The 13,147-nt window shown below is 33.9% G+C and overlaps 1 protein-coding gene across 1 annotated transcript; it reads right to left on the reverse strand.

Moving 5' to 3' along the window:
• Positions 1-6,693: 6,693 nt before the first annotated feature.
• Positions 6,694-8,156, reverse strand: LOC110783678 (cyclin-dependent kinases regulatory subunit 1). Its single transcript, XM_021988021.2, has 4 exons — positions 8,000-8,156; positions 7,745-7,854; positions 7,573-7,633; positions 6,694-6,988 (listed from the first exon to the last, which is right to left on the reverse strand). The coding sequence occupies exons 2-4, from the start codon at positions 7,795-7,797 to the stop codon at positions 6,839-6,841; spliced, it is 264 nt and encodes an 87-aa protein (XP_021843713.1). The 5' UTR covers positions 7,798-7,854; positions 8,000-8,156; the 3' UTR covers positions 6,694-6,838.
• Between the last annotated feature and the right edge of the window lie 4,991 nt (positions 8,157-13,147).

A 13,147-nucleotide genomic window follows, 5' to 3' on the forward strand; every position in this document is an offset into this window, starting at 1 on the left:
ATAGTTTTTGGGATTGTAGAATATAAAAAAAAAAAAATTATTTATAAAAAAAAATTTACACATTATTCGCGGCGTTTAAACTCCCGCAATTTTATAATGTTTGAGGCGTTTAGGTAGAAAACGCCGCCTTACTATACTATTCATTTGAGGCGTTTTTTCTACCTTACGCCGCAAATGAATGATTAATTTGAGGCGTTTTTTAACGCCGCAAATCAATCCTATTCATTTGCTGCCACTCTATTTGCTGCTACGCCAAAAACGCCGCTAATGAATACAAAAGTGACGCCTCAAATGAATGTTTTGCTACTAGTGTAGATACGTACCCATTTAATATTGTCATCATAGTAATCAATACCTAGTCAATCAATACCTAGTCAATACCTAGTATTTAAAAAACACAACCACCACCTTACAATGCCACGTGGCTACCTTCAAACAAACAAAAAAACAACTCCACGTGGCTCGCTATATTAATCCAAACACGCATGATTAAGTAGAAAAAAAGAAGAAAAAAGAAAACCAGCCAAAAGGCCCAAAACCCAGCCCAACTTGAAGCTACATTTACCCTAGGTTGCACCAAAACGGACACGGACACGGACACGGACACAATACGGGTACGGGGATACGCCATCTTAAAAATGATGGACACGGGGACACGGGAAAAAATAATATTAAAATAATATAATATATCAAAGAAAATTAAAATAATTAATAAAATAATATGCAAAAAGTAATTAAATTTATCAACGACATTCAAATAAGAAAATAGAACTATACTACATAAAATGACACGATAATCATCTCCTCTCACATCCCTCATTTTTTTAATTCCCTTGTAATAATTTTCACTCCTAAAAAGTAGACGGAGATTGTTGTGAATGAACATCAAGCCTTCATAAACATAAGATCAGATTCACATGATGGATGGAGTAACCACAAAGGAGACCGTAATTAATGTCATGGTGGCTTGTAAATCTGGTCTATGTTTATGAAGGTTGTTGATTGCTCAGGAGACCTTCGAGGGAATTGTAAAAAAAAGATAGCAATTTGAAATATTAATTAATATTGAAATAAGTGTTCAAGACGTGTCCATCGTGTATCCAGTCGTGTGTCTCGTGTCCTAATTTTTCAAAAATAATCGGACACGTGATTTCGCGTGTCGGACACATATTTCCGCGTGTCCAAGGCGTGTCGGTGTCCAATACGTGTCGGACACGGGACACGACAACCCGATGGCGTGTCCGTGCTTCCCAGCATTTACCACGCTCCTTTTATCTTCTCCTTTACCACGCCTCTTTCATTCTCTCCATTACTGTCATCTCCGCTTCATCTTCCTCGCCATTATTCATCATTAATTCCAAACTGATGAGGTCTACCTTGCAATTGACGAGCCTTGAATATCTATCGTCTTCAATTCCAACTCCAATTCCAGCTTCAATTCGATCCCACCATCGCAAGAACAATCGCAAAAGCTTCAATTCTACCTCGAACCAGAATCATATTCCAAAATCACCTTCAATTCGATCCCACCATCTTCTCCCTAACTTTAATTGCCTTCATTCTCAAATTAATTTCTTAAATCATGTCGGTTACGGGTTGTTCGCACAAACAATCACTGACTTTCCATCTCTCATCTCTTAATCCAATCCTAATTCTATTTAACACTGTTAGGTTTTCCATGATATGACCAAGAGTTACATACAGGTATTTTCCGTTTTTTTTAATGCCGGTTTAAAATTGGTTTAATTTCAAATTTTGAATTGCTGTATTTTTGTTAGTAGGTATATATTTTCACTTTTCAGGTTTCAAATCGACGTGTTTCTATGTTGTTGTATTTTGTTGATATGAAAGTGGTAGCTTGAAGGGAATATGATTGAGCCAGTGGGTATAATGAGTCTGCAGGAGGGTTTAATGTATGAGTTTTCTTAGTTGTTTAATTTGTAGGAGATAATTTATTTTTTAGTGTGCAAAACAAAATTGAGAGTCCCCTTTTCTCAACAGAAAAAAGGAACCGTGAAAAAATTATATGGAAAACATGAATGGGTAGTGATGGAAGGAGAAACAGTAGTGATGCCATGTTAAAAAATATAACAGAAGGGATGATTTTTCATATAATTATTAATGTCTTAATGTATGAGATTTGAACTGCGAAATAGGCCAGGTGTTTTGTCCAACTTCCTGTATTTGAAGTAAAGGGAAAGTTTCAGAGTTTATTGTCAATAAGTCCCACTTCCTATTTGTTGTCATCTATTTGGTTAGCAGTAGTTAATCTCATAACCTGGACTATTTTGAATAAATTTTGATATGTTGTTTTGGTTTTAAGGAGATTGGTTTTGAGTTAATTGAATGAGGGACTTAGAGGTTAGATTTCACCAATTTCTACTGAAGGTCGTTTTTGTGATTATGTGAACATGATTAGTGGAGGTTTAATAATCTTGGGCGGTTCTGGAGTACTTGTGACTTGTGAGGTACATATCAAGTGTTTTGAGTTTGGAGAGGAGGAAGAAAGTTACTTAAGTGTAGACTTAGTGCTGTGATTCTATTGATACCATCTTACATTAATATGTTTTCTAACTCTTGCTAGACATCCATTAATTACCTCCTAAAAATTATTACTCACCTCTTGAATTGTGAAACACGAAAGTGTCTCATTCAAGACTTTGCCAATTGGGAAGGATGTCATTTGCCTTGGTATCCGCCATCAGGTTTATTATCAAAGCATGGGGTTCTCTTATCTCTTTCTTTTTGTATGAATATGGGATTCAAATGCACGAGGGTTCGTTTTTTCGCATATCTGATATGTGTGGAAACACACATATCAACTAAAAGACAAATAGCTAAAAGACAAAAAAGGAAGTACCATTCATGTAAAAAAAGTATTATTCTGTCAAAAAAAGTACCATTTGTGTGTAGAAAAGTACCATTTAATTATTTTTTTTGTCATTTTTCCTATTTTGTCTTATGTTCTGATATGTATCTCCCCATACATATCTGATATGTATTTGTACTTCCTCAATGCACGATGGCGTGGGATGCTGATTTGGGTTTTTTTGACATTCTAATAATCATGTTTTTTGGTTAAGAGATTGGCTTCTACTGTATTGTTCTGCAGGCAAAGGTTTACCGTTTTGCTTTTATCTACTTTTCTCCTAGAATAGTTGTTTATCTTAGAAGAGGTGCGTGATCATGCTTAATGAATCATGAAAGGACAAGAGTAGTTATTTGAGGAATGAGTAAGATCAGGTGGAATTGTACAATCTTATGATCTCTGCAGGGATTTGGAAAATAATGTTGTAAATTTAAGTAAAATAAAAATCCTTCTCCCTTTTTGGAAAAAATAGGTATTGCAAAACTTTTTCTAATCAAGCAATCAAATCCTCATCTTTTATCATAACTAATCATGTTACTCTGTATATATTTTACAAATCATTTGCGTGTTGGTTAACAATATACGTCGAACCAGTTGTAGGTCGGGACAAGCTATTTACCTTCTAATTGAATTGGAAGGATATTGAAATTTGTTGAAGTTGAGATCTTGATAGAACTCAGCCTAATAATATTGAAAGTAGGTATTCATTAAATTAGTCAATTATGGGAGGATATCAAAATTGACCTATCATGCACCCTCAAAATAGGGGCACTGTGTGTTATAGTAATCGACCTCTTAAATAATAGTTACTTGGGCGAAGTTCGAATAATTGTAGCCATTATCTGACCTTAAATACATTTCTGGGATTTTGTTTGAGTAATAGGAAATCAATTTCGTCTTAGGTCTGACCATGATACTAATGGAACATCTATGAATGTTGGAGGCTAAATATTTTTTGCATAAATAATGTATTGGGTGACCATGAATAACGTTGGTGTATATTTTTCCCTTTTATTGTTACAAAATATAATGTCTCCACTCATATGCATTTTTTATGATTTGTCTTTTTAATAATTTGAGTATTGTAGGTAATGACCTTACCAAAACCCAAATCAAATGCACATTAAAAAAACAAATACATAATCATTATTACACATGTATAAAATATTATAATAACATGTTACTAAAATACAACAGGACCACCACAATAATAGAGGAGATACCTACAACAAGCACATCCCAACTACAAATCAAGACCGAATCCAGCTAACAAATGGCGGAACAAACTCCTGAAAGAGAGCAAACTTCACACGCTCTTGTGCATTGCATGAGTTCTTCTTTTAAAGGGGATACTATTCCATACTTTTTAATATTTTAAAACCATGTTAAGATGTGCAGATTTCCGAGTTTTGTTTTCTGTTTTTCCCTTACGGGTATTATTCTTAAAAAAAAACGAGTAATAAAATAAAAGGTACTATTTTCAATCATAAATATTGCAATACCGGAAAAGTAGGTGCAAATTTAGATGCAAAATTACAGGCGATTAAATAAATAAGTTTTAATAGTAAAAGAAAAATTAACCATGGTATCTACTGAAAAATTAACCAATTGTCATGGTTTCAGCGATTAAAGAAATCAGTTACATTTATTGCATCTTCCCATACTTTCAGGATTTAAATATAGATGCAAACCAAACAAACTTAAAAACAAACTCTTACCAACCATTCAAATATTAAAAAAATAACACACAAATAAAAGATATCCAAAATCCTAAAACTAGCAAGGCACAGAGGACCTGTTGCCTTAAAGGCTGCAGTTTATAACAAGACGCATGTAATTACAACAAAGTGCCACGTGTGTTGAACCATGCATACGTGCTGTAAAACTCGAGTCTAACGTAATTTCTCATATTCATGAAATAGGAGTAGAAACCTAACTCAGCAACATAAATTAAATAACGTACATACTGTAACAAAATTAAGCAAAAGTGTAAAACCATGTCACACGCAAAAGTCGAAGAAGGGCCAACCCGGCAGACAGACGAGTTCGGCAACCAACTACCACAACCCAGCATAACCTCCATGTACGGCGGACCCAGCGCCAAAGGCGGTGCATCCTTTGGATTGTCAACTGGTGACCCGGAGGCTTTCATGACCGGCTACTATGGCGGACAGCCAAGACCTCAAGTACGGCCTGGAACAGACCCGACACAGCGACGTGGGACAACGACGGGAGAGTATGGGACAGCGGGTATCGGGTTGATGGATCGGGCGAAGGAGAAGTTGGGTGAGATTGGTGGGTTTAAGGAGGATCTCGGGCACATTACTACAACTGGTGAACCTATGGAGGCTAGCAAATAGCAATGAAGATTTTAAGAGCTTTCCTTGTAGTTTTAGTTGCAAAATGCAATCAGTATGTAATATTTTGGTGATGTATGAAAGTAACTTCTTTATTTTTATTTTTTAAGGGAATGTATGAAAGTAATTAACCTAAGTAGTATTTTTATGGAATAAAACTTGTAAAAAATATTTAATTGCAATAGAGAAGTAAATTAACTCAAACAATATCGGCACGCGACATTGAAGCTTGTCGGTTCAGTAGTGATTGGGGCTGAACTTGGTAGGGAGAATCCGTATTCGATCTCCCGCAATAACAATTGGGAGGGGACTGAAACCTAACCACCCAGAACTCGTCCGATATCGAATTAACCCTAAGGCCTGCCTGGATTGGGTTTAGTAATTAGGGGTGTACATTTTATGGGAAGAATAATTACAATTGGAATGATTTGGGGGATAATTTTCCAGAACTTATATTTTTGTTGTGATCGGCATGAAGGTAATAGATACCCCTGCCATTCATCTTTTCAGAAAATTTTCACACAATATGCAGATAGCAGCAATTGCGTACTTGCATTTCATTTTTTTTTATTTTTTTTAACCATGCATTGCGACAATATGAGAATAGATCTTAGAACTTTTAATCGAATCTCATGTGTTTTTTTGTTTTGTTTTTGTTCCAAATCTAGCAAAAAAAACCTGAAAATATGATTTATTTTTGTAAAAAAACTTCAGCAAAATTGGTATATAATCGAAAGTCAGCGTATTGTAAAATTAACTGAAAATTAAAGTAAATTTGATAACATAATGAATGAAGAATGAATGTCAAATTGTCAGGTAATGAAGCTTGAAGAACTTTTCCATGGAGGAATGGGATGAATGATGATTTAGGATGTGAGTATGTGAAGCATGTGAGAGATAATGAATGGTTGGGCTTTAATTTTGGGAGAAAAGTTACTAGGTGAATAGTTACCCTAAGGGGGGTAGGGTAGTACATTACCCTTAATGGGGGGAATTTTTTCTGGCCTTATTAATTCACCCCAATCCAGGCATAAAAACAAAGCCCATGTTTATTATCCCATTAATTGTTACAGCCCATTCCCCCAATCCAGGCGGACCCTAAGGGTGAACCGGGTGCTAACACCAAAAAAATAAACACTTCCTCCAACCCCTCTAGCAAATAAGTGTACTACGGAGCGGAGAATAAGTTTACCCTATGGTACAGGCTAGGTTTGGCATCTGGAACAAAACCATAATTAATCTGAAACGACGATTAACATAGAAACCTATCAGATTTAAGATCCAACCAACCAAAATCAGAGAACAACATCTAATATAGACAGGGACGAGTTCTTTAGCATACTTCAACATCAGAAATAGAACTGAGACGATTGAAGGTGAACAGCGAGCAAATCATTCTCAATGTACTTGAAACACCAGAGATAAACCAAAGGGATTGAAGGGCAAACAGCGAAAATTACAGTGGAGTACCAAAAGAGTCAGTAGCATTAAGGTCAATTTGTTTATAAAAGCATACTCACAATACTTAATTTGTTTAAAAACATGATAGATGATAAGATGACGGATGATCATTTCTAGAGTTTTAGAAATGGTCTACAACAGCATAATCTTGTCACTTAGCCATGATGCTTTGAGCTTGACTCTCCTGCTGCTGCTGGAAGTTGAGTGGCCTCCTGAACAACATGATGTGTGGCTCTGGACGGTGGATGGCATAATGCACCCACCCACGGCTCTGCTGAACTCCTATCGCTCGCCATTCGTTCTGATAAAACACCCATCATTTAAATTCAGGAACAACTCTTATATTACACCTCTTTCTTTTCAACACATCATTTAGTTCAATTCCTTTCTTTCCCTCGTCATCTTCATTGCGTGAAACATAAAGATTTCTTATTTACCTTGAACACTAACAATAACTATCCAAATACAGAACAAATATTCATTAGCTATTTCAATTCCATAGATCATACTACTCATACTTTTAGTGACAGTAACATAAGACCCTTCGACTAATCTTCCGTGTCAAAAGTTATAGTACAACAACATTTTTTCCACTACAACACATAACAACGAACTCCTAACAGTGAAACACCATTCAAAAATTCAAAATCTTATGATTTAATAAATTCTTTATCTGATTCCTATTCTCAAATTAATTCAAATTTTCAAACCAACCAATAGCTTATAAATTCGCAAGCAACATATTCAAATTCAAACTTCGACTCACATAAACAATTCTTAACAACCAGTACATAAAATTCAAACAAGTAACAAATTAAAATTAATTACAACCAAATTGATTGAAAAATGAAGGAACTAAAACCAAAATCGGATCAAACAACTAACCTCAGACAGAAGGCGATTTTTGGGGAGAAGTTTAGCAACTTCAGCTGGAAGAACAACATGCCTAAAAATTACAAAACGCAAATAAATGATCAACACCGAAATAAAAACCCTAATCATCACCAACAGAAAAAATATCCCCAAATATTTAACTCTTCAAATTCAAAATCCATACCTGTATTCGTAAGTATCATCAAAGTACTTCTCAGAGTACTGGATCTGACCCATTTTCTTCTTCAATCGCACAATTAAATTAAATTTCTCGAACAAAGCCTAGAGATTCCTCTGTTAGGGTTTTGCACAACAAATCAAACCAAATATCAAAATCAATAATCAATTCGTAAATTACGAAACTAAAGGAAGAAAATATGAAATCAAGGTTTCAATTCAAGACAATTTGATGAAAAATTAGGAGAGAGAAAGTGAATACCAGAAGTAAAAGCTGGAGAGAGAAAGTGAGTGGGAGCGGGATGAAGATGAACCGATGGAAATGAAAAGGAATATAGGGGCTTCCAAAGTGCAAAGTTATGTTTTAAAAGGAGCAAAAGGAAATTACGGAGGGGCATTTTAGGACTTTACTTATTTTGGCAAATTTGAAATTTGAAATAAGATATTCCCCCGCTTATGTGAATTGAGGATCAATTGTATGATACGATATGGCCGTTGGATTTCAAATTTTCAATCTTTATGATGCATGAAATTATTATGTTGCCCTCGTAGATGTGTTCATGGATGGTTAATCGTTCCAAAACTTGGTTTGTTTCGGTAATTAAAAATTTCTTTTCGGAATTTTCATGAATCATAACCATACCTTTTAAATTGGTTACCGTTTAAACGCTTAACCGCAGTTTCGATACATTTATCCGGTAAACCATAAATCACTATTCAATTTTTTATTTCTATTTTGGATCGTATTATTTTTTTACAAGAAATAACATTTTTAAATAGAAGACCAAGTAAAAAAAAAAAAAAAAAACCTTTCAAAAAAAAAGTTAAAAAAATAAAAATAAAAAATAGTCCGAACAACGTCAAAAATTACACAAGTTCATCATGTTCAAACAAAATTACGAATTCACGTACTCATTTTTGCAATAATGGACTAATGGGCTAAAAGCCTAAGAAGTAAGTACCTAGTTGAGCTAGCAGCGCACGAACAAACATTTTTTTACTAAAATACTTTACCTATAATTTAGTGATTTTGTCAACTCCAACTAAATTAAATTGAATAAGTTTTTTTTAAAAATAAATTTCGGTTTTTTCGGTTAACCGTTTTGTCAAAATTTGTAACCGTAATCGATCCGTTTAACCGTTAATTTTGTCGGTTCGGTGACCGTAACTGTTTATGTTATTTGTTCGGCTTGGTTTACCGCCCATTTAGTTCGGTTTTTTCGATTTTCGGTACGGTTCGCGGTTACGGTTTTTTATGAACACTCCTACTTAAACTGTACCTTTTATTATTTTAGACTATTCTTATATACTCCCTTCGTATTTTATTATGAGTTACACTTATCATTTTTTATTGTATTTTATTAGGAGTCACACTTCCATTTTTAGTAACTTTTCTACTCCACCTTCCAATTATTTAATACAGAGTATATCTAATTTATTCTATAGACCACCACTACAATAAAATCTCTCTCTACTTTGATTAAAATACATTTTCCATTATCTTTTTTCTATTTGTTTATTACTTCCTCTCCCACTTGTTTTATTAGTTTTATTAGATTCAACTATCCTTCCTTAATACGCGTGTCTGTCAAAATGTGACTCCTAATAAAATACCGCAGGAGTACACGTGTCACATGATGTGTGAAAAAAATAAATTAAAATGTCAATTGTGTTATTACATCTAATAACCTTAAATAACATGTGAGAAAAAATTTCCAACCATCGATTTCTCTATAGAAAACTTTAAAATTTTGCAAGAATGTAATACCAAAGTTAAGAAAACAAACTACTCCGTATTGTGATGAAATATTGTGTAGATGACCATTATACCCCTTGTATATTTCCGGAATAATCTAGATCTTAGGGTTTTATTGTTCCCCAAACAAACCCTATTCTATTGTATGTGTATATTATAGAAAATGATAGAGAAGAGATTATTTCCTCATTGATTGTGCACACGTTAAATAGGAGTGCAACCTAGGGTTTACAAACTACGTTTATCTTAAGTAATAAGATTGATATCACTAGAATACAGGAAAATAAGATTAGAATAAAATCCCTAGAATATTTACATAATATTTACTAGTAGTAATCGTAAGTATTGACCTTGAATAGGTCCATCCTTATCACGCCTCCACAAAACGGTTGACCAACAAGAAATACCGATTTTGTTTATCAATGTAGTGAAGGTAGTGCGCGTAGAGGCTTGGTGAGAGTATCGGCTAGCTGGTCATTAGTTTAGATATAAGCAACTCGAAGTTTTCCACATTTCCCATTTTCACGAACATAGTGATAATCCAACCGAAGATGCTTCATTTTCGAATGAAAAACCGGATTAGCACTCACATAAGTGGCACTTGCATTGTCACAGTAGATGACTGGAGCTGGTGACATCTTGTGGCCTAGTTCCTGAAATAAATTTCCAACCCAGAGAATTTCAGCAGTAGCATTTTCAACAGCCCTGTATCCGGCTTCAGTAGAGGAACATGCTCTGGTATGTTGCTTTCTTGAAGTCCAAGATATGGGGTTCTTACCTAAGTAAACAATGTATGACGTGGTAGAGATGTAATCATCTTTATCACGAGCCCAATCGGCATTCGAATAAGCATGAAGAGTGAGAGGGGAGTTTTTATGCAACGTTAGACCCATGTGAGAAGTGACTTGGCAATCATTATTTTAAGGTGTAGTACTGTGGCAGTCATTATTTTGAGGTGTTGGGATGGTTGGAGAGCTAAGTGAGTTCGCAGTGAAAGATGAAACTGGGAGGGGAGAATGTGGTGGTGTGGGAGTGGGAGTAATGGGAGTAGATAGGGCTGGTCAGTGCCGGGGCTACAATTACGACACGATAATGGGCCCTTGTGCAATTTCTTAAAATTGGGCCCTCGATTATTACTTTAATCGAATATCCAATTTTAATTAAACAAAAACCTTCACTTGATTATAAAAATTTGTTGAAATGATAAACTTAAAAAAAATACCCTAATGAAAATTTCAACAGTTAATTAAGAAAAATATTGGCAAAAGTTAATGAAAATTCGCATAATTTAATTAAATTTTGGTAAAATTAAATCGAAAATATAATGAAATTTGATAGAGAAACAATGTATAATATTATCAATTTCATGGTAATATAGAATATTTAGCATTGAAAACGATATTTGATAAGCAACTTAAGGATGCAAGGTTTTTCGGTAATTGGATGAGAACTGGAGAAAGATGGATTAATGTATCAAAATTGGTGGTTATCAATTCTCATTGTACATGGGAATCTTCATATTAAAAATAATTGGAAAAATAAAAAGGCAAGGAGTCAAACTATGAAAGTACAACTAGGGTCATAATTAATTAATTACTCCGTAAAAAAGGAAAGAGAGTAAGGAGTCAAATTGCTGAAATCAAAATTCAATTTCAAGAGTAAGGGGATTCGAACGCGACTAATCGCCACATTTTCACGAAGCCTTAACCAATACTCCAATATAGTATTTTAGTATATTTAGAAAGCTAATTACACTAAATGTAACATTTAAATTTAGGGTCCTGTTCCGTCGCTTACCCCGCGCCGCCCCAGAACCGGCTCTAGGGCTGGTATTTTGGCTTGAGTAGCAGTAGATGGTACGGGGGATAATGTAGGTAAGGTGAGAGGAGCCCATTCGTCGACCAAAGAAGTTACGGATGGAATTGTGTTGGTTGATTCAGAGAAAGGAAATATATGCTCAAGGAACTGAACGTGACGAGAAACATAGAGACGATGAGTAGTTAAATCTAGGCAATAATACGCACTCTGTGTAGGTGAGTATCCCACAAAGACACATGGTTTAGACTTAGGTTATAGTTTGTGAGAAGTGTAAGGCTTTATCCATGGGTAGCAAAGACACCCAAAACAACGGAGTTTTGTATAGTTTGGTTGGGTGCCAAATATCCTAGAGTAAGGAGACTCATTATTGAGAGTTAGTGTTGGAAGGAGGTTAATTAAATAAACTGTCGTGGAGCAGGCGTTACCTTATGTAAATAAGTTCCAAGTCCTACATGTTCAGATGAAATTCAATAAGGTCCTATAAGTTAAATAAGGTCTTATAAGTTCAATAAGGTCTTATAAGTTCCAATAAGGTTTTATAAGATTCAATAAGTTTCAATGAATAAAATATGTAATTTTATAATTATTAGCACCATTATTATTTATGTTGTAATATTAAATAAATCATATTTATATAATTATATTAAAATAATTTATGGTTACTATTTTACAATTAATAATACACAAATTAAACTTTTACAAACGAGTCTAATCGGGTCGGATTTTTAAGTCGAATGAGAACTTGAATTTTAAAAATATAGTATTATTAGTATGGAGTAATAATTTATTATTATTGATGATAACATAAAATACATAATTATTAATAAAGAAGATAATTTATTTTATAGATTTAATATTTAATTGCATCAACTATTATAAATACTCTAATGGCTAAAAGTTTAAACATAATCTAATAAACTTTAGATAAGGTCTAATAAGGTCTATTAAGGTCTTATAAGGTTCTATATGTTAAATAAGGTTCTATGAGGTCCTATAATGTCATATAAGTTCAGATTTAGATAAGTCTGGGTCCTATAAGTTGAAGAGAACACACCCTAAAAATCACTTAATTCATAATTAGGTTAGCATTAGCAACGGATTAATTAAGAACAACATCAAAATTTTAGCCGATGTTACTATAAGTTTAAGAAATTTCAAGTTTAATCATATTTTATTAATACCTAATTTTGAGCTAGAATTTGCAGACTCGAGTGAATAATTTAGTTTCGAAGAAGAAATTTGAAGTAAAATCATCAAATTAAACAAGTAGCATTTGAATTTGCAGCAATGTCTAGACGACCTCCCAAAAAGAAGATGAAAATTAATGTAAAACATATTAATGAAATTATTTGAATTTTGTGAAGAAATCAAGTGTAATTAGAGCTATTAGTTGATAGATTATACTTAAATTTGAGGAAAATGGAGAGTATATGTTTGAAGAGAGAAAGAGAGAGGGGGAGAAATCATATGTCTTTTTAGAGAGATATATAATCATAGTTTTTTGGGGGATCGGAGAGAGGTGTCATCATGTTTGGAAGGAATCAATGAGATTAAATCTCGGCCGCTCATTTCATCTAGAGCTAACGGTTCTTAGAGGTTCTTATTGGAATTCGGTCCACATATATATGATCGCTAATATTTTCTAAATTCTTTTCTAGTTGGATAATTTTGTGGGTAATTCACATTGCTTTGCGGTTCCTTCCTAGCCTTTACATAATTTCTTGAAAAAGTATGCACAATGAAATAATCTTGTTGCACTAGTATGAGAACGACAAAATCGTTAATATTTTTTTTAAAAATATTTTTATCTTATAGCCGAAAAAAGTGATAGGTAAA

This window comes from Spinacia oleracea, chromosome 4 (assembly GCF_020520425.1).
Source record: "Spinacia oleracea cultivar Varoflay chromosome 4, BTI_SOV_V1, whole genome shotgun sequence".
Taxonomy (NCBI): domain Eukaryota; kingdom Viridiplantae; phylum Streptophyta; class Magnoliopsida; order Caryophyllales; family Amaranthaceae; genus Spinacia; species Spinacia oleracea.